At 35.8% G+C, this 22,689-nt stretch overlaps 2 protein-coding genes across 5 annotated transcripts in view; both read right to left on the bottom strand.

Annotated features, from left to right (window-relative positions):
* Positions 1 to 925: 925 nt before the first annotated feature.
* On the bottom strand, positions 926 to 4,548 carry LOC125058288 (zinc finger protein OZF-like). 2 transcript variants are annotated; one of them, XM_047662338.1, is made up of 4 exons: positions 3,558 to 4,548; positions 2,689 to 2,822; positions 2,174 to 2,285; positions 935 to 1,263 (listed from the first exon to the last, which is right to left on the bottom strand). In XM_047662338.1, the coding sequence occupies exons 1-4, from the start codon at positions 4,422 to 4,424 to the stop codon at positions 1,084 to 1,086; spliced, it is 1,293 nt and encodes a 430-aa protein (XP_047518294.1). In that variant the 5' UTR covers positions 4,425 to 4,548; the 3' UTR covers positions 935 to 1,083. The 2 variants fall into 2 exon arrangements, with proteins under 2 accessions (XP_047518295.1, XP_047518294.1); XM_047662339.1 differs by lacking the exon at positions 2,174 to 2,285 and having other exon boundaries at positions 926 to 1,263.
* Positions 4,549 to 10,121: 5,573 nt separating this feature from the next.
* LOC125058326 overlaps positions 10,122 to 22,689 on the bottom strand; it is a 109,444-nt gene continuing 96,876 nt past the window's right edge. For all 3 annotated transcript variants that reach the window (XM_047662392.1, XM_047662390.1, XM_047662393.1), the window contains one exon: positions 10,122 to 11,133. In XM_047662392.1, coding sequence (XP_047518348.1) covers positions 10,941 to 11,133 — 193 coding nt within the window. In that variant the 3' untranslated portion in view covers positions 10,122 to 10,940. The remainder of the gene's footprint in view (positions 11,134 to 22,689) is intronic.

The following is a 22,689-nucleotide window of genomic DNA, read 5'->3' as shown; positions in this document are numbered from 1 at the left end:
CAAGTAGATTTTTATAATTCGTGCTTGTCTTTTAGAAATTCGACAGTGTCCTCTATGTACGGTTTAAGCACTCGCCCGGTACCGCACAACCCTCCCAAAGGCCGAGAACAATTTTAAATTAAATTAAAACTTGCCCTCGAGCCGGGAATCGAACCCGGTACCCCTCACCTAGCTGCCACTTAATAAGACCGCTAGGCTATGAAGCCCCCAAACATGACATCTTTAAGTAATTAATTGTTATGTACGGTATAGAGGATTTTAGTTTTACTCTGTATTAACCACTCGCGTACAATGAATCTCTATGAACTCTATGAATATAAGCGAAATAATGAATGTTAATGGCTATGTAACGAATGTATGCAAAGTAACAGTTGAAGAGTGCTTGCGTCTAGGTATACTCTCGGGGCGTAGCTCCGACGATTTAGGAAATCGCCACGCTTATAAGAAAGCCTGAGTGAGCGAAATGTACAGCCTTGGCTCGTACAAGTTAATTAAAAAAAAAACCAAGATTTGTCCTTTCGTCCTTTCGTCGTAATACTTGAACGCTCCCTTTATCAGCAGTAGGCAACGTGAAATAGGAGCGCACACTCGTACTTATTCTCGTGGGAACTCAAATACATAGTCGAAATAACTAACATCACTGCATACACGAATTCAAGTACAACCAGTCACCGCATACACGAATTCAAGCCTACCGCATCCGACCAGTCACAAGTAAAACCCGTTCACGAGTATGACGCATGGCCAGCCATCGGCCCCCTCGCCATATTTTAGGGAGAGAGAAACTTTTTACATTACACATTACACCTCCCGGACCTCCACTCTCTCCGCATAACTTTAATAAGTTCCCCAGGCGCGGGAGTCTATAAATGGATCTCCCAACAATAAAAAAACTTACACAAACGCATTAATTTATTGCCATTAATTTTAAATGATTAATTCCAATATTTCACAGGTTGACATGTGTGCACTTGTGACGGCACTGTGAGGTGTGCATGGTCACAATCTGACGTATGTGCTTGTGCATGGTCACAAATTGGCGTGTACGTGTGCATACAAAGACATTTATTTACAATCGGTAATTCACAATATATATTTATCGCTTTTCGCGCCACACTGCTTCGTCGCTAGATGTCGCTTCAATGACTTCGCGCTGGTATAGAGGGCGCCACAATCGCAGATATGGTGCTGAGGTGCGTGTGCGCAGGATATGTGGACTTCGAGGCTCTTTTTATAAACGAATTTCTTGTCGCATACTGAACACTGTAATGAAATAAAATAGTGTATTATAAACAAATTAAATTTGAAACAACAGACACAGAAATATATCTGCTGTCTTATGAAGACTCAGTTATTATTTTTCGGATAGCTAGGAATATTTTATAAAGCGCCTCTCTCAAGTTGTTGTTGTTGTGGGTTGGAACCCCGAACACCGCCAAAGGGGGGAGGGGGGGGGGGGTTGTGTGCTTGATTTTATTATTTTAATTATTTAAGAGTAATTATCATTTCAGTTATAAATAAATAATAAATATTCTACTCGAATTAAAAATCGGTTTAGTAATTTCAGATATAGGTATCCAAGCATTTCTGGCGGAGACATTTATAATAAGTGTTATTTAAAATATTTTTTATATCGTCTATAATAAAAAAATAGGGGCTGATCGTAGAGGGGTGAAAATTAAGGGTTGTATGTATTTTTGTATTAAGTATCATAAAAAAATAAAAACAATTTTTTTTGTCTAAAACAAAAAAATTTGGGAGTGGAAAGTTTCACGAAAATCGGTCGAGCCGTTTCGGAGTTTAATTACAAATACCGTGACACACGAATTTTAAATATTAGATTATCAATTTATAATATGGTTATTTTGGACCATTGATATTTAAAAAAAAAAAAACAATTCACACCAATTGACCTAGTTCCATGCTAAGCTGGTGAAGCTTGTGTTATGGGTACTAGGCAACAGATATACATACATAGTATAGATAGATATACATATAAATACATATTTAAACACCCAAGACCTAAGCACAACACCAAATGCTCATCACATCGATGTTCGTCTCAGCCGGGGATCGAACCCGGGACCCATGGATTCGCAGTCAGGGGTACTAACCACTAGACCAATGAGTCGTCAAATTAATGTGTTAGTAAAATTAATTTATAAAACTTTACCTCATACTGTTTCGATGATGAATGTTTTTGCCGGTGTGCTTTAAGATTACCACTGGAAACTGTACGGTATGAACAAATGTCACATCCAAATGGCTTTATTCCTGTATGTGTCCTGAAATATATGTTAAATGTATTATTAGATTTAAATCAGCATATATTTCATCCCAATAACGGAGGATAAATTTTATCATTCCTTGGACACTAATCTATGCAGTCTTCCACGAATAAAAAATGTTGATATGATTGTAAAACATAATAAAGATAAAAGAGTAAGTAATAAGAGAAGAAAGAGAGAGAGTAGAGATAGATATAGTAGAGAGAGAGTAGAGATAGTAGATAGAGAGAGTAGAGATAGATATAGTAGAGAGAGTATAGATAGATATAGTAGAGAGAGTAGAGATAGATATAGTAGAGAGAAGAGATAGATATAGTAGATAAAGAGAGAGAGTAGAGATAGATATAGTAGAGAGAGAGACGAGAAGAAGTGAGAGTTTGTAGTTATGTGTAGTAATTACCTCATATGTATATTTAATGCTGACTTCTGGTTGGTCTTGTATGCACAACATGTACAAGCATATTTCTTTAGGCCATTATGTATAAATGTGTGTTTGTATAGATAATCACGACGTTGGAAAACTCTTCCACATGTCTGAAAAGCATACCACTATTATTTAATTAAATTTCCTCCAAAGAGAGCGTTCAAGTATTACGTAACGCAATTTTTAAAGGTTTTAGAAGCCCGGAGTCTTTCCCTCCCGCCCATGTAACACACTGTAACATTTCAAAAGACTCCCCCCTCCCTCCAAATTGCGTTATGTAATACTTGAACGATCCCAAAGTGGTAAACTCAATGATACATCACTTGTTCCTCAATGGAGATTTATTTTAAGTCAATGAACCCAAAACACAATAAAAAAAAAGTACTTATGTAGTATACTTCTAAGTTATACTTCTTTGGCATTATTAAAAATAGTGTTTGATTGCATGCTAATAATTAGTTACAATTAAATAATCAAAGACTGGAAAAGGAGTCATTATAATCAATAAAGTTCAGTTTACATTTGAATAATTAAATAAATAAATATTTATTATTATTCTCTTACATTAAGTGTAACATAAATTCTATTATTATTCGAATGTTTTTTTTAAAATTATATCCAATGCCGAAGCATCTTCCATGGGCAACTTAATTCTGTTATTTTGTGTCACGGTGCACGCGCATCGTATAATTTCACTCTCATCAATTTTTCATAACGCGCCTAAAGAAGTATAACTTAAAAAAATTTAACACAGAACAAAATGTTTTACCCTATGTGTAATGGGCATACTGCATCACTAAAGCCTAACTTGTTTTAATATGAAAAATGAGTTCATTATTAGTTACCTCACACACATATCTCGTTGGATTATCATGTTTCTTCAGATGATTAATAAGTTTACCTTCATTGCCAAATCTCAAACGGCATAAATCACATTGAAATACATCATATTCTACAGCTTCAACTTTTACATTACTCTTATGTTGTTGGTCATGATTTTCATACTTTCTTCTTGTTGGTAATAATATGTTGCAAATATTACATTTATATCCATTTTTGAGTTCCCGGCAGAATAGCCGCTCATGGCTAAGACAGAGACGTCTATTTCTAAAACCTTTTTCACAACCTAAACATTTGTAGAGGGTAATGCTGTTCTCGTGATGTTCTTCTCTATGTTTGTTAAGATATTCTGAAGTTTTAAAATCTATGAGACATACATAGCACCAGGAATCCGAACGCTTTTTGCGTATCCTTTTTTTTACTTGTTTAGTGTCCTTAACATTTAGTTTAGTGTCATTAACTATTGGTTCAGTTTCAATGGCTATTGGCATAGTTTCAATAACTATTGGTTTAATTTCAGGTTCTGATGAGAGTTCTTCTTCGAAATGTGTATTATCTGAATCGTCATCTTGATGCGATTCTATTTTGATTGGCTTATTTGCTAAAAAATCACGAAACTTTCTATAGGAATCTTGGCAAGTCTGCTTAAAGTCGTAGAACTGTTTAATCTTTATTTCGCATACTTTACAAATCCTGTTAGGGAATTCTTCTGTGAAATCTAAATCTAAACACTCTTTTATTTTTTCTGTAATACATTGCGTGATTTGAAGAGCACCAGTTCCAATTTTAAACAAACATAGTTGGCAAAAATCTTCTTGCATAAAGTATTCGGAAGAATTTAAATTAAATTGTAACTCCAAGTGTTGGGCCATATTCAACCTATTTCCTAGTTAACTAGAACAATTTTTTGAATAAACATAAAACTTATTCAAGACCATATAAATTACAAATAATTATTGTTAATGTTTACTTAATAAGTTTAAAGTTATTGTTTAACAGCGGTGAGCGGAGTAAACTATTACCGAATGTGACAGAATGACATTTGCGAGTTGATACGACAGTTGACATACCAGAAGACAAGAGGACAGTGAAAAATTATTTTCCAAGCTCGCATGGGATTCCACGAGAAGTTATAAATAGTACACTTCGATAGATCAGAAAAAGCTTTGAATTTTAATTTCACCAGTATTTTACAAATCCACTAAGTAAAACAATACCGTGTTTTGAATGCAATATTTTTGCGAATAGCGTCATCTGTTGACAAACGGAGACGTAGACGTAGAAAATGACTAACATAGGTAGTTTGATAATGTAGAACATAAAGAATGTTTAAGCTTTCATACAAGATGGCGCTTCGATCGTATTACATTTGCCTAGTTTTCCGCGAGGCGGACCTAAGCATGAAAAAGGCTAACTTTATCGCAGCGTAAATATTACGACAAAAATAAATTAATGAAAAGTTAATTAAGTAAAAATATAAGTAACAATCACAATCGAATATGTAGTATTATTTTATTTTAAGTAAAAGTTACGTCGCGTATCTATGGTTTGATTATGAAGATACGAATAATTGTGTACATAATGATCATTATTGTTGTGATAAAAATTTGTGGAATTAATACATATCGAAACCTGTGCTAGTACAAATTAATCGCAATTAAAAATCTCACAGTGTCCTTTGTACTTCAGCGCTTCAATTTGATATGCTAGCTGGTAAAACTGAAAGTGAATGAGAGTCAACGATATTTAGATCTCAACGAATGAGATGCTCAGGAGATTTTTTTAATAGATATAGAACATTTTCTAACCACAAATATAACTGTGTCATATTATATGAAATACATATTTTTATTCTATGGAAGCTTAGGTTTGGGAAAAAAAACAAAATTACCAGTTATCCTTTATTACCCTTAAGTACAGCACATCTACACAATCACTCTAATATTGTCACGACAGGAACTTCAGACGCTAAAACTAATTCAATATATTAATATTTATTAAGTATTCAAAGCTCATTTTATTACCGGTTATAAAAACTCCGGTAACATTATATTTTGGTTGCAATGTTTGCCTGAATGAATGAGCCATAGAATGCCCGTGTACCCACTAATATTTTTTTTAAATTTCATTAAGCGTAGAACTGTTTAATAGACAATACATACATTTTTAATCTTCGATCATTTGGCCGCAACAATGTTCAGTAAAAATAAACTTTTAAACCAACTTAAAAACACAACAATAGGCTATTTGACAAGATTTAATTAACCATTTCAGAATTATTAAGGACGTATACAAATTATAAATTTTAAAGCTCTTTGCCCACTACACCGTAGCATACCATGACCGTACTAGGACCGTTTCAGACAAAAAACTATTCGTTGTATGGAGAAGTATGAGACCTTGCCCACTAGACCGTTCCGTCACCGGCCGACACCGTAGCGTGCCATGCACGGGCCGTCAACTATTCGTCGGAGGGAATATTTTGCCGGTGCGGACACGCTACGTGCATGGCACGCGACGTTGCCAGACCGGTGACTGAACGGGGAGTATGACCGTTACAAACCCGTTTTAAATGCGTTAAATTTGAATGTACACATTCGGAAGTACTGAAAAAACTTTTCTCCGTCATCAACTAAGTGCCTGAATAATGTCCAATATTAACACTGATATTTGTACGAGAATGAACCGATGCCTTACGAGTGTATTGAAAAGATTTCTGCCGTGTCACATACGGGCATCATACGGATTAAATACGGGTTACATACGGGTTGTAAACGGGTTTAGAACGCTGTCGGCCCGCTTCAGTGGGCGAAATAGAGCGTACCGGATTGCTTTCCGTGCCTGATACGTTCCTAGCACGGTCATGGTATGCTACGGGATAGTGGGCAGACACCTTAACTCTGTTAGTATTGAGCTCTTTGCCCACTACACCGTAGCATACCATGACCGTACTAGGACCGTTTCAGACAAAAAACTATTCTTTGTATGGAGAAGTATGAGACCTTGCCCACTAGACCGTTCCGTCACCGGCCGACACCGTAGCGTGCCATGCACGGGCCGTCAACTATTCGTCGGAGGGAATATTTTGCCGTTGCGGACACGCTACGTGCATGGCACGCGACGTTGCCAGACCGGTGACTGAACGGGGAGTATGACCGTTACAAACCCGTTTTAAATGCGTTAAATTTGAATGTACACATTCGGAAGTACTGAAAAAACTTTTCTCCGTCATCAACTAAGTGCCTGAATAATGTCCAATATTAACACTGATATTTGTACGAGAATGAACCGATGCCTTACGAGTGTATTGAAAAGATTTCTGCCGTGTCACATACGGGCATCATACGGATTAAATACGGGTTACATACGGGTTGTAAACGGGTTTAGAACGCTGTCGGCCCGCTTCAGTGGGCGAAATAGAGCGTACCGGATTGCTTTCCGTGCCTGATACGTTCCTAGCACGGTCATGGTATGCTACGGGATAGTGGGCAGACACCTTTGGCTTTAAAAACTCAACTACAAGAACCCGCCAAAACGCTTCTCTAGTCTAGATGGCGTTGCAACATACAATGTTACTTACATTGTCAGGATTTTTACGTGACATCATTCTTAAATTACACAAATAAATATATATTATATTACGATCCAATACAGTCTCCAATTAAATCAAACTACAAGAAATATTAGATGACTATTATTTACGTATGCTACGCCATCGTGTATTCGACTAATCTGTGACGTTTGTATCACGTGTTTGACTTTTATATACTGATGCCTTTAAATAACACTTTATATACTGTCAAATAGCCTTCGAAATGAAATTTTTTAAAGGTAAAGTAATAATAATCGGAACAAAAACTATAGTTCCACGCGTGTATGCCCTTGAACCTTTGACCTAATTACTAGAGTTCAAGGTCAGGTAAATAAAAATTTATAACATTCTGGGAGTTCTTATATTTGTTAGCGGAAGATGATATTTTAATACCCAGTGTATATATTACAATCCGAGAGCTTAAACAACTATTGTTGTGCAGTCATTTTAATGCCGTTTCATTATAAATATTTCGGAACATTAATAGATATATTTAAAAATAATAAATCATTATTATTGCACCGCTTTGACGAAAGATCTCGTCTCTTTTCATCATAGAGTATATAAAAAAACAGAGGCAAATGAAAGAAGTATTTATTTAAGTGCTGGCTGATTAAAAATAAAGTTTGTTACTCGAAAGTGTTCAATAAATCGGTGGTACAAATAATTTATTATTTTTGTTCTGTTCACTGATCTTTACACATTAAAATGAATGCTATCTAGTTTTACATTATTTACAATCTATTAACAAAATCCTTATATAACAAATAAATGAGTTTTACGAGACGATTCAAGCTGTCATGTCTACACGCACTGCACTGGAATTCTGAGCGAGAACTATGACTGACAAATGTCTGAGACGTACTTAGCACTAACAATACAGTCCAGAATTCTAGATTAGCGCTAGTTACAACTCCCATATGTAAATCCTAATAGGCTTGTCACATACGAAAGTCATACTTGACGTGTCCTGACTAAAATTCCCGTCAAATAACCTATTGGATTTAGATAGGAGTCGTATTTAGCTACGTCTCGACGGTAAGATAATCAGTGTTGCTATTTATCTTAATTGACCAACTCTCAAAATTGACGAATATAAATACCCGCTATTTCTTCTTATGTCAGAAGTGATCACAAAACGTTGCCTACGTTTCAAAACGTTATTAGTTACAATAATGCCACAAAAACTATTATAAAATTATATATTTAAATTAAACAGGGATATTTATTTTCAAATATAAACATAATTGCGACATTTGATTTTGTTTTAAATCTTAAGTTTATTAAAAACTAGATATTATATTTATACAGATAATCAACTGTCATTTTGACAGCTGTAGCCGATACAGATTTATAATCTTAATTTTATAATAATAAATAATACAATTTATATTTACAGATTTGAATTAAACTAAATATATTGGTGCTAATTCTAATGCATATATATTATTGTTCTATAAAAATATAGTTTAATTTGTGACAGTTTATAAAATGAATGAGTAAATTAGGTTATTTGAAAGATTTGACGATTTACGTCATTGTCGATTCGACTAATCTATAATAATAATAATTGTATTGTCTGACGTATTAATCAATATTGAATTACCGATTTTTTTTAATTCAATAATTATTTACAAGTTATTTTACTCTATAACGCTTCTTAATGCCATATTATATGCAGATTATTCTCATAACATTTTTCAAAATTGTCAAATATGCATTAATTGTATTTATGACGTAACAACGTAACAGGGGGCAGGAGGCTACTGAAGTGTTGACGCCGCCCATGGACACTCAATATCAGAGTGCTAGTGAGCGCGTTGACGGCCTTTTCAGAATTGGTACGCACTTTAACTTTCTGTTACGTTACGTACAGATACGGGCAAACTTCTTGAGCATTAAACAAGTGAGTGGGGGAAAGTTTGCGCACAGTACACACAAACGTCAACTGATTTACCAATCACGCGATCGACTCGTCAATCTCCCGCAGCCGCGCCCCACCACCTATATACCTAAAAATCGCTTCTGCGCAGGCAAGGACATTAATTGTTCAAGATGTTTGCCGGTATCTGTAATAGATCTACATAAGAACTAGCACCTAATTAGTTTTAACCAAAGCACACCTGCGACTCTTTCTGTCACTAGTTTTGTCTTTGCCCTATACGGATCTGAATTTTTACCGGTTTTGAGTAGAAACACAAGACTTTGGAAGTCGCGTAACCGCGGTATGTGATCGAAACTTTGGCCAGCTTTTTTCTACAACAGTATACTTATTGGCCTAAAACGTCATGAATAAACGGATTTAGTTTTATAAGCTAGCAATTAAGTCTAAGTTAGGAACATCAATGAAATGTATCTTTACTATAATAAAAGATATTGGAAGAATCGATATTTATGCTATATTATATATACAAAATATTCTAAGTTACCGATAAACACTGACAGTTGACGTATGTCTAAATGAAATTAGCTCTATAATTTTTTTAAATGTCAAAACGTCATATTGTCTTTGACCAGAGAGCGCGGGAAAAAGAATTGTCTAAAAAACTATTTCATTCATATTATAATGCCTTTATAACCTAGGTCTATGTAGTTTCAACATGTTATAGCTTTTATTTTATTTATTTATTGATAATTTATAACAATGAATGGATATTCTAGTTTTGGCCTTGGTTTTGCGTATCTGTTTCGTATTTTGAAGTTATACTTCTTTAGGCGCGTTATGAAAAATTGATGAGAGTGAAATTTTACTTAATTAATTTTAACCGTAAAAAATTAAAATTAACTGAATGAAGTTGCCCACGGAAGATGCTACGGCATTGGACATAATTTAAAAACAACATTCGAATAATAGAATTTATGTTACACTTAATGTAAGAGAATAATAATAAATATTTATTTATTTAATTTTTCAAATGTAAACTGAACTTTATTGACTATAATGACTCCTTTTCCAGTCTTTGATTATTTAATTGTAATTAATTATTTGCATGCAATCAAAAACTATTTTTAATAATTCCAAAGAAGTATAACTTCTTACGCGCGTACATAAGTACACGCACACTTTTTTTATAGTCAAGTAGGTGAGCCTGTGCCTGAAACAACGACATGTATTTTCCCTCAGGAAGAAGGGAAAAATACAGTTGGAAACCTTGTTGACAGGGCCAGCATTGAAGTCTTCAGTTATGATGTGCACAGGCTGTGGCATTGACTGTCAAAAGCTGTTATTCCAACGATTTTGGAATGTTCTATCTTAATAGAAAATCTGATGGGTCATGACTTCACCCCGGATCCGCCTCTGTTTAGATGTAATGTCATTATGACGCCATGTCATTTGCCACGTAATCTATGAACCATTTTAACAGACGTCAAAGTATGTTTTGGCGGGAAACTATTGTTTGTATTTATTGAATATTCATTTGCCTATAAATACAACAGTAAAGTATGTATAGAGAATATACAAATAGTATGTCCATTATTACATAAAATGAATTGTTTGACGCAGATTGACATTTAATACAAGCTCATGGTAAAGCTATTTATTATTTTAATCCTACAATTACTATTTGACACTGACTGGAGATGAGTACAGACTACATTGGATTACACAATAGCATCGTTTATATATTAAAAACATGACATATTCTTTTCGCGCCATTTATGAAATATTTATAGATAATTCAATAATTCAAACGCATTCTGTTCATAAATATGAAAATAAAAATCTTTTCATATGAAGTCAACTGCGAAAACGTTCTCGCTTCATGTTGTCATCTGTCACTTTGACAACTGACAATTAATACGGCAGGTTGTCACGCAAGAAGGCCTGTCGCATGTAACCTTTTCGGAGGCATTTTCCCCACCACGACCGCTGCTTGCAGGCTTTTATAGGTTTCAGAACGAAGCATTTGGTCTGTACTACGTTGAAGAACAATTTTCCAACCATATTGGACACTGATGTATCAGCCAGCTTTAAACACGCACGGAACCTGAAATATAAAGTTTCTAGATAAGTATATGTATGTGAGTTCTCCAGAGGTTTGACACAAACTCACTTTTCGACATGACCTGATGCTAAACAAAATTGGGAATGTCATTAGCAAAGTGATTTTGTGTCAGCCCTGACTGAGAATTGTCATTTACGTTCTCGCTTACGTCTGAATATAAATATGTACAGCCTGCTTCAGTTCAAACAATTTGTATGACTCAAAACTTAGCGATTAAAGTGTGGCGGAAAGTTTCTTGCCAGTTCTTCTTGCCCGCTCATAAATTTACAATTAATTTAACTTTTCTGACATTCATAAGTGTACTTGTTTACTTATATGAATTGAGGCAATTCATACGCACATATTTTCTACGAAAGCATGGATGTGAACAAATGTGTTTTCATTCCCCCCCATGCCTATAAAAAATCTTCCAAGAAGCAGCTGAGAGATATCATTTATTTCAAGCTGCACTTGAAAGTTTTGGTTTTTTATTTAAAACGGGGCAAACGGACAGAAGGCTCGCAGGGCTCGCAAATACGTTGCTGGCTTTTTAAGAATTGGTGCGCTTTTTTCTTGAAGAACCCTAAATCGAATTGGTTCGGAAATACTTTAGTGGGCAGCTGGTTCCACATAGTGGTGGTGCGCGTCAAAACTGCCTTAAAAACTCTCAGTTGTGGTACGCCGGATGTCAAGGTGATACGGATCGAATCTCGTATTCCGCCTAGACGTGCGATGATGAAGAGCTGCGGGTATTAATCCGAACATCTCTGAACACTCCGTGGTAAATGCGGTAGAAGATGCAGAGAGACCCTCATCTCTACGCAACACCATGGTCAAGCCGCTCGGAAAGTGACTGGTTGTCGACGATTCAAATCGCTCATTAAATACGGTCAAGCGGAAGAAGCTGGTACTGGGGAGCTTCCGCCCAGAGGTGAGAACAGTACTCCATGTGGGGTCAAATTTGCGCTTTATACAACCACTAGCGACCCGCCCCGGCTTCGCACGGATGCAATGCTGATACTAAATTCAAAGTGCTATAGAGTATAGGGAGATCCGCGGCCTCCGACGCGCTGCGTCCCGCAATTATTAAATTTGTAATATCATCGAAAATATTCATTTAAATCATATGCTGTAAAGGGCCATATAAATCTATATTAAATCAACAATTTATTTAAGGTATTTAATTGGATAAGGATTTATGCTGTATTGGTTAAAATCGCTTCGAAAATTAGCCATTATTTGTCGTAAAAAGTAAATGCCAAAAAAAAGTTATTGTGGGTTATCTATAAGAGATAGACATATACCATCACGGACTTTTCTGTAGACCTTTTCAATGTGTACAATACTTAGTACATTATTTTGATAAAACTCGTAGGGTTCAGCCTGCGTTTGCAATGTAAACGGAAAAAATTTAATTATTTACGACATCACATTAGAAACTTCAAAAATAACAGTACTTCTCCACTATTTAATGGATGTTATTATACATATAAACCTTCCTCTTGAATCATTCTATCTATTAAAAAAAATTGCATCAAAATCCGTTGCGTAGTTTCAAAGATTTAAGCATACAAAGGGACATAGGGACAGAGAAAGCGACTTTGTTTTATACTATGTAGTGATAATCGTTATGTTACATTTCATAATTATAAGGAATCATTTTATCTATGAGGGAAATTACAAAAATCCCTAAAGTAGTTTTTGAGTATATCTCCTTAATTTGTAGCAATATTTATTAACTTCATACTCAATCAAATCAAATCATATCAAAATACGTTTATTCAATTTAGATGCGTCTTAGGGCATGCTTATGAATGCCAAAAACGTTTACAAAATTCGCGAAAGAGCAAGACTACGCCATCCGTTCGCAAAACTACCAGGCCTTGTTCTGAGAAGAACGGGCAAGAAACTCACCAAGTTTTACCTTCTACATTACAATTATTCAAAGGAAAATGTCATAAACCACAACGTCATTTAAGTTACATAAGTAAAAAAAATATAAAAATCTGTTCTATACTGGAAAATAGTGTTCTAACATTCTTTTACATTCGAGAACTAGATTTGCAAGGATTTCTACTAACCAGGAAGATTATTCAAACTCTTTAAATGGAAAACCTGTTCTATATTTTATGGTATTAGATTGCCTCACCCACATTCTGAATTTGGAAGCGTTCTCTATTGACAGTTGCAGCGTAACTTGGCTAGATTAGGCATGGTGGCGGCAAAATTATTTAGAGTAACAAAGCGGGAATTTGCAAGTGTTGCCAGCCTGTAGTCCAGGGCATATAAATATATAACATGCTAAATCTAATATATAAAATTCTCGTGTCGCGGTGTTTGTGGTTAAACTCCTCCGAATCGGCTCTACCGATTCTAATGAAATTTTGTGTGCATATTGGGTATGTCTGAGAATCGGACAACATCTATTTTTCATCCCCCTAAATGTTAAGGGTAGTCCACCCCCAAATATTGTTTTTTTATTTTTAGATATTTTTTCTGTTTTTATTTTTTTATGACAGCATTAAAAATGCATACAACCCCTAACTTTCACCCCTCTACGATCAACCCCTACTTTTTTATTACAAATGACATGGCAAAACGACGTTTGCCCGGTCAGCTAGTATAATATAAAGGTATTACAGATAATTTTACTACCCGAGTACATTATAGTGACATTAATAAAACCTTATCCAATCACTAACTACGGCGGGAAACACATTTAGATTACAGAATTTGTCAATGACATTGACAGTTCATTGATCTTACTACTATTATCAAATAGCATTGATAAGTCAAAAGTCAAATATCATTTATTCATATAGGTAACACAATGTACACTTATGAACGCCAAAGAAATATACATTAAATGCTTCTAATTTTACATTTACTGCCAGTTCTGAAATCAGGGGCGTGGAACGGAAGAACTGGCAATAAACTCTCCGCCACTCTATTTAATCGCAAAGTTTTTTGTTTTACACAACGTTTGTAAGGAGCTGCAAACATTATATCATGTTCCACATGGCATCTTAAGTAATAAATAATAATAAAATAAATTAATTACTATATATATAGTATAGGTATTTCATAAATTCTCTTTCCGAAATTTAATAATAGAATTTCTATAAGTTAATCCAGCCTTCTCACTCTCTCTCAATCGGTTCCAATCGCTCTCTCCCTTTTCTTGGACAAAAACGCTGCACATATTCGTGACGTTTTTAAAAAAAATTACCCTCATGCCTAAAGAAGTTTCACTTCAAAAACTTTGATACTTCAGTGGCGTCTATGTTTCAGGTTTGACTTATGATGACTACAAATAGCATAACTAAGAAACCTGAGTGAGCAAAATGTACCTTGTAGCCTTGGCAAAAAAATTTAACACATATAACAATTCTATTAGAATAATAAAGATCGTAGAAAATATAGTCTATGCAAGACATATAGGCACAAAGGAATCAAAACGCTACATAAAAAATTGAATAATTATATTTCATAATAGAGTGTATATCTTAATATGTATAAATTACGTGTCACGTTGTTTGTCCGCTATGGACTCCTAAACTACCGAACCGATATCAATCAAATTTGCACACCGCGTGCAGTTTGATCCAACTTATAAGATAGGATAGCTTACATCTCAATTTATACCCGCAACATTATTTTATTGCAAAATATTTGTTTATTATTTGATAGTCACAATTCTAACAGTTAGCGCTGTGTTGAAAATACCTCCCTGACGTTGGTCTCCATGACTGGTGTTCTCCTACCGTTTCCCTTGAATAGTTTACTACTATGTAATATAATAAAAACCTTAGCCACGCTTGGCTGGTCTGCTAGTATATATACGTATCTCTGCGTGAATGTCATGTTTGCCTATAGTGCTTGTGGTAAAGAAGTGTAATAAAAATATATTGTGTTTCTTTTACCAATGTATCAGAGTGCCAAGCGTTGGCAAGCCTTTATCAAAAAAACCCACAATTACACAACCACAGAGAACTTTTATATAAATTTAAATTTGACAATTGACAGTCAATGGAATTTACATCCGCGTTGAGAGTTTTATTACACCGAATATGGCAACACTTAAATGTTAAAAGACACCGTTAAAATAGCGTCCATTTTATAGATATTTTATTGTTTTCAGTCAGCGAATCTTTTCATACCACTTACATTCGTAAAATAAGTGTTTTATCACAGATTTTATTATTTAATTTTATGAAGCAAATGGTCCATTTTCTTTAAATAATACTAAAAGCTTGTAATCCTTCAACGATTTATGTTACATCTGTTATAATATATATCTATATATATTTACATATATCTCATCATTTCAAAAATTCATGAATTGAATCGAATTGCAGTTCGCTTTTCCGGAATAAAAACTGGCTTTTAGGTTATTGTCTGCAAATTTTCAAATTTTTCTCTCCATAGAAACCTTTCTCAGAGGTTAAGGAATAGATAGTTAGTCTATAGAAGATAGACGTTTTACATTTTGCACATAGAAAATCAATTTATAATTAAAAAGAACTCTTGCTTTTCTTTATTTATATAATAATCTATTGTATACAAAAAATATTAGTAAATATTTATTAAATTAATAAAAACTAGATGACATCTAAACCATTAAAATCCCGCTCTATTAGTTCCACAGACACTTCTCAATAACCACAGACACACAATCTCACCAAAAATACTGCAATTTCTACAACTTATTGAATAGTTATAAATCTCGATGCACCGTACACGAGCACCCTCCAACGAGCCGCAGCGGTGCATTTGACAGCACGCCATTACGTCAATGGCGGTTTTCGCGCCATTTATCCCGCGCGATTGCCGAACGAAAATAAAACGGTCAATTGTCAATTCGGTGATTTTGATCTGCGTTATTTGATTTTAGAATTAGGGGGATAATTGGATTACTATAGATAATTAGATGTTTATTTTATACGTAGTCTGTGGTTTTTTTTTTCACACAATGGGGATTGACACACCTTTGCGTTTTATTAATCACAATTTAACGACCTATCCGGTCGCCAAACTCCAAAAAAGTACATTGTTTCTTTCCCTATTTCGTCATCGTTTCTTGAAGTAGGGCGAATGGAAAAAATATATGGTATACACAATTTAAATTCCAAACATAGCCAATTTTTGACACTTTCAATTCATTTAATGATGAAAAGGTAAATAGAACATGATTTTTAAATTTACACGATATATTTTATCGCAAGCCAAGTAATCCATTTCAGAAAATAAAATTGATAAAATTACATTATATTTAATGTTTTACATAACTAATTGTTATTACGGGCCGGCGCGCCTCAGTGCTCCAGCTCTCCACTGCGCCCCGCAGTCCACCCCGAGACACTGACACAGCAATTTGTGCTGGGATAGGGCCTTAAGGCATGTAACTAAATAAATAAATAAATCAGTGACGCTTTATAGGTATATGCCCCAGATCTGTATCTGTTTCTCGATATGTCAATCGAACAGGCAAACCAGTTTTCTCATGTTTCCTTCGTACGAACAAATGTTAAATGCGCACATAGAAAGTCCATTGGTACACAGCTGGGGATCGAACCTAAGACCTCAGTGATGAGTCGCACGCTGTACTAACCAATCCTTATTAAGCTATTGCATAGATTTTATCGCGGGCTTTGAGCGCGGCGACCGAATCAAATTCCGTAACGAAATAAACCTAACACACGATGACGTAATATAGGTGCGGCTAATACGTTAGAGCGGGACAGAACGCATACTGCGTCTCACATCGGTTTAGCGTGATCGGATAGGCGTGTTAGTCTGAGTCTGGTAGAGTGGTAGATTGAATTTATATCAAAGAAAAAAATACTGCAAAAAATAAAAAAATAATTATATTGCATTAATGCTATGCAATAGCTTTACCGCGGCAGTCCCCGAGTGCCACACTTTTTTTTTTATTATATATAATTTTGTCTTTGGTTTACTGGTTATGGATTCGAGTATGGCAAAGGATCGTACGTGCCTGTGAAGTTATGTATTAAAAACGTTAACCATGTGTAAATAACTTCAAAGAATCAATGTATAAGGAATTGTGAGGGAGACGGCGAGTCGGATTACGTTGAGCTGACAAAGCTTACTTATTTCGCACTTAACGATCGCGTTTATGGCTTTTGTATGCATTGGCACAGAGTAATAGAGTATAGAGCGATTTCATAGACTATAGTTTTACATTTTTTTTTCTTTTTTATGTAATAACATGCAAACCGGTAGGAGGCTCACCTGATGTTATGTGATATAGCCCATGGACACTCACACTGTCGCAAGTGCGTTGCCGGCCTTTTAAGAATCGGCACGCTCTTTGAAAGATCTAAGTCGTATTTGTTTGGAAATACCTACCGCCTATGGATGCTCAATGCAAGAAGCCTCGCAAATGCGATACCGGCCTTTTAAAAACTGTTACGCTCCTTGAAGGATCTAAATCGTATTGGTAGGAAATACTTACTGCCTATGGACACTATTATTGCAAGAGGGCTCGCAAATGCGTTGCCGGCCTTTTAAAAATGGGTACACTCTTTGAAGGACCGAAAATGAATTGGTTCAGAAATACCTACCGTCTATAGACACTATCATTGCCAGAAGGCTCGCGGGTGCGTTGCCGGCCTATTAAAAATTGGTAGGCTCCTTGAAGGATCTAAGTCGAATTGGTTCGGAAATACCTACCGCCTATGGACACTCAATGCAAGAATGCTCGCGAGTGCGTTGCCGGCCTTTTAAAAATTGGTAGTCTCCTTGAAGGATCTAAGTCGTGTTGCAAATACTTCAGTGGGCAGCTGGTTCCACATAGTGACTGGTTTGAATTGAAAGATTATTTGCTTCTTTGTAATTTTTTAACTATTTTAAATTTAATATTAATTATTTTTATAGTGCATGCACATATTATGTAATAATTAATCATATTATATACTTGTTAAGAGAGCAGTGGCCTAGTGGCTTCAGCGTGCGACTCTCATACCTGAGGTCGTAGGTTCGATCCCCGGCTGTGCACCAATGGACTATCTATGTGCGCATTTAACATTTGCTCGAACGGTGAAGGAAACCGACATGTCTTAGACCCAAAAAGTCGACAGCGTGTGTCACTGGAGGCTGATCACTTGCCTATTAGATTTAAAAATGATCATGAAACAGATTCAGAAATCTGAGGCCTAGACCTAAAGAGGTTGTAGCGCCACTGATTTATTTATACTTGTTTAATATATTATTTACTAGCAGACCGGCCAAGCGTTGCTGTGGCTAAGGTTTTTGTTATATTACATAGTAGCAAACTATTCAAGGGAAATGGTAGGAGAACACCAGTCATGGGGACCACCATGCTTTTTTGGTGGTTATGCCATTAAATTGTAGCTTATGTGAAACGTTGGTACTTTCAACACAGCGCCATCTGTCAGAATTGTGACTATCAAATAATAAACAAATAATTTGCAATAAAATAATATTGCGGGTATAAATTGAGATGTAAGCTATCCTATCTTTTAAGTTGGATCAAACTACACACGGTGTGCAAATTTGATTGATATCGGTTCGGTAGTTTAGGAGTCCATAGCGGACAAACAACGGGACACGTAATTTATATATATTAAGATTATGGAAATAAAGAGGCTATAATAATAATAATTGATTAATATATTTTATAGTTACACTATGTCCATTCCGTCAGGGTCGCATTCTTTTCCTTCATTTGTCAAAGGTCCGGTCAAGGCTAGTGATGTTTTTATCGTTATATTAAAAACTCATAATAGTATATATTATTTACTCATTAGTATTATTATACTTTTAAGAATATTTTGTTTTTAGTTATATATATATAAGGGGTCGCAAGTGCGTTGCCGGTCGATTAAAAGTCGAAATATTTAGCTGAAATTTAAAACTAACAACTTTTTTTTATAAAACAGGGGCAAACGGGCCGTAGTGATGTTAAGTGATACCGCCGCCCATAGACACTCTCAATGACAGAGGGCGCGAGTGCGTTGCCGGCTTTTTATTTTAATAAACTCTACTATATTTTATAAACAAAAAAGATTTGTTTTCATTAAATAATTTTTTTAAACCGATTTCGCTATTGAAATCCAGTATCCCTAATGGACATACATTAGAAAAAAAAGTATGGAAACTTCGATAATGTTCGAGATGTGAATCAAATATCTCTATGCTGCGGAAACTATTGACAATAGAGCAAAGTGATGTACTACAGTTTTATGGAAGACATTAATATCTACAAAAAAACTTTATCAAAAAATATTGGATAAAAAACCGGTAGAAAATAACTTCAAGCCCTATTAAAACTTCCGATTCATTTAATAATTTCTATACAATTCTTTATAACATATTATTCTTTTACACTTAGTTATATATTATGTATATGCATTTTTACAGCATATGTTACAATGTATTTTAAATAACATAACAACAAAAAGTGTCACAAAAATTATTACATTTCCAAATTTAGTTTTTACTTGTAATTTTTTGCTAAACAATGCTTTTGAAGTTATACTTCTTTAGGCGCCTTATGAAAAACTGATGAGAGTGAAATTTTACGATGCGCGCGCACCGTGACACAAAATTAACAGAATGAAGTTGCACACGGAAGATGCTACGGCATTGGACATAATTTTAAAACAACATTCGAATAATAATATAATTTATGTTACACTTAATGTCAGAGAATAATAATAAATATTTATTTAATTTTTCAAATATAAACTGAACTTTATTGACTATAATGACTCCTTTTCCAGTCTTTGATTATTTAATTGTAATTAATTATTTGCATGCAATCAAAAACTATTTTTAATCTTACGCGCGTACATATAAGTATAAATACACGCACCCTCTTTTGTTTTTTAAATTTATCAGCCCACTACCGAATACATCAAGCTTTGGATAAATAAGTCAGTGGCGCTACAACCTTTTTAGATCTGGGCATCAGATTTCTCAATATGTTTTTATCATATGTCAGTCTAATAGGTAAGTAGTGACGTGAACAGCCTCCTGTGACACACGCCGTTGACTTTTCGAGTCTAAGGCATTTCTTTCGATGTTTTCCTTCACCGTTCGAGCAAATGATAAATGCGCACATAGATAGTCCATTAGTGCCAAGATGGAGATTGAACCTCAAGAAAGAGAGTCGCACGCTGAAGCCACTAGGCCAACACTGCTTTGGATAGTGTTATTATTATTATTATTATGTATATTAACACACTGGTAGCTTTTAATAAGCTAATGCGCGTGTATTTTGAGATTTGGAGAAACTATCCAATCTATTTTTAAAGGTGTTCAAAGATGGTGCACTGATTACACTTTCCGGAAGCCTATTCCAGTCGGCCACTACACGGTTTGGGCGAAAGTTCTTTAGGGAATTTGTGTTATGCTGAGTGGTATTAAGTTTTAAAGAACTACCCCTCAAATGTGTATTATAACTTAAAATAAAGAGCTTCTCAATTCCTGGAACATTATAGTGGCCAGTGAGGATTTTATATGTTTCAATGAGATTTCCTCGTAATCTCCTACTTCCTAAATCAGTAAGGTCAAGTGCTTTCAGACGCTCATTATAAGATTTTTTCCTGAATGACCTGATCATTTTCGTGGCTTTTCTTTGAACCCTTTCAAGCATACTAATATCCTTAATGAAATAAGGATCCCAAATTCTGTAGGCATACTCTAATAGTGGTCTAATGTAACATTTATATATCTTTAAGAGTGTTCTTGGTGAAAGGCATTTGAATGATTTTCTCACTAAATAGAGCATGGAATTAGCCTTTTTCACAATATTCATGATGTGACATTCCCACTTCAAATCATAACTGATAGTTACTTTTTAACGTTTATTCTGTTATTTGAAGAATTTGAATGACATTGGACCGAAACTATCGGTAAACCGGTAAAACATCGACACTGTCTTACATCACTAGTCAAAAGCCGACCATAAGTGGCTTAGTTACTGTTCAAGTGCCAAACACCGATGCGGGCAATCTTAAGAACAAAAGAAGGATTATTCCCGCCCAAAAAAGAATTAGCGAAAATTCCAACTTCGAATTTCGAATTGTTTTTTTTCCCTCGTTAACTCAATGGTCAGCGTTCGTATAACCTTTTTGGAGGTTTTATTTATGCCCGTTCAGCTCAAACTAGGTTCTCGCGTGACTTTAGAGCATTGAAAAACTTCCATTGAAATGTTTTAATTGGGTCATATTGTGGTTCACGTGAATAGTTTAAAAGAGATGTAAATGGCGAATGAAAAAGTTTTTTTATCTAAAAAGGTTTTATGGTTTGTCATAAATGATTCTGTTCTAAATTTAAATTTCGATTTTAGCTTACATTTTGTTTCAATTGAATGCGTCATTTCTGTTAAATCGTTTTAACAAATTAAATTTTGCGAGAGCTTTTAAAAATACTTTATAAAAACCTATTATTATTCCACATACTTTTGTTGGCCGGTAAGAGCGTCGCTGTCGTGGATATAAGTATTGCCACTTAAATTAACGTCTATAAGAGTTTTTTTATGGCTCTGGCACGATTTGTGCAATAGCCAGCGTCAAGTATAGGATTTTTTATAATTCGTGCTTGTCTTTAGAAATTGAACCCTGTCCTCCATGTACGGTTTAGGAACTCGCCCGGTACCGCACAACCCTCCCAAAGGCCGAGAACAAATTTAAATTAAATTAAAACTTGCCCTCGAACCGGGAATCGAACCCGGTACCCCTCACCTAGCTGCCACTTAATAAGACCGCTAGGCTATGAGGCCCCTGTCTATATGATTATTTTATTACATGAACGCACTTCAGTAGGTGTTAGAGGTTTGGTTGGTTATTCCAACGTGTCCAATAGATGGCGCTTTATATAGATAGAACGCACTTGCGTTACAATTTAAACCACAGCCATATCATAACACTGCCACGTGCAAAGACTGATAAAACAGAAGCGCGCACTCAGGAGGCAGTGGCAGCGCAATCGCTGCCCAGTGCTGAAGACGCAGCTGAACCGCCTCGCCGAGCGTGTCAAGGCCGAACTGGCGACACACGCGCGGCGCACGTGGGAGCACTCTCTGGGAGAGGCCACTACAGAGCCTACTCGCCTCTTCCAATTATGCCGCCGTCTCTACCGGACTCCAGAGCCGAAGCGTCCACTGTATGACAGCAACGGCGTCATCACCTACAATGACACCGATCGGGCCGAAATCTTCGCCGAACACCTCCAGCGCCAATTCTCGCCGAACACCGCGACATCCCCTACGCGTGTGGCTGAGGTAGAGAGCGCTGTCGAGGCCCGGTTGTCAAGCCCGATCCCACCTGACGAAGCCGGGATCTTCTTCTCGCCATCGCAAGTGCGGAAGACGATCCGACGACTGCCGCTGAAGAAGGCCCCAGGACCGGATGGCATCACCCACCAGGCGCTGCGCCATCTGCCGATGAGGTGGATTGTCGCGCTGGCGCGCCTTTTCACGGGAATCCTCCGGACCCTCCACTTCCCGAAGACCTGGAAAGAGGGCAAGGTGATCCTAATACCGAAGCCCAGGAAGGACTCTACCCGACC

Source organism: Pieris napi, chromosome 18 (assembly GCF_905475465.1).
Source record: "Pieris napi chromosome 18, ilPieNapi1.2, whole genome shotgun sequence".
In the NCBI taxonomy this organism is placed as follows: domain Eukaryota; kingdom Metazoa; phylum Arthropoda; class Insecta; order Lepidoptera; family Pieridae; genus Pieris; species Pieris napi.
This window is presented reverse-complemented; position numbering and strand designations above follow the sequence as displayed.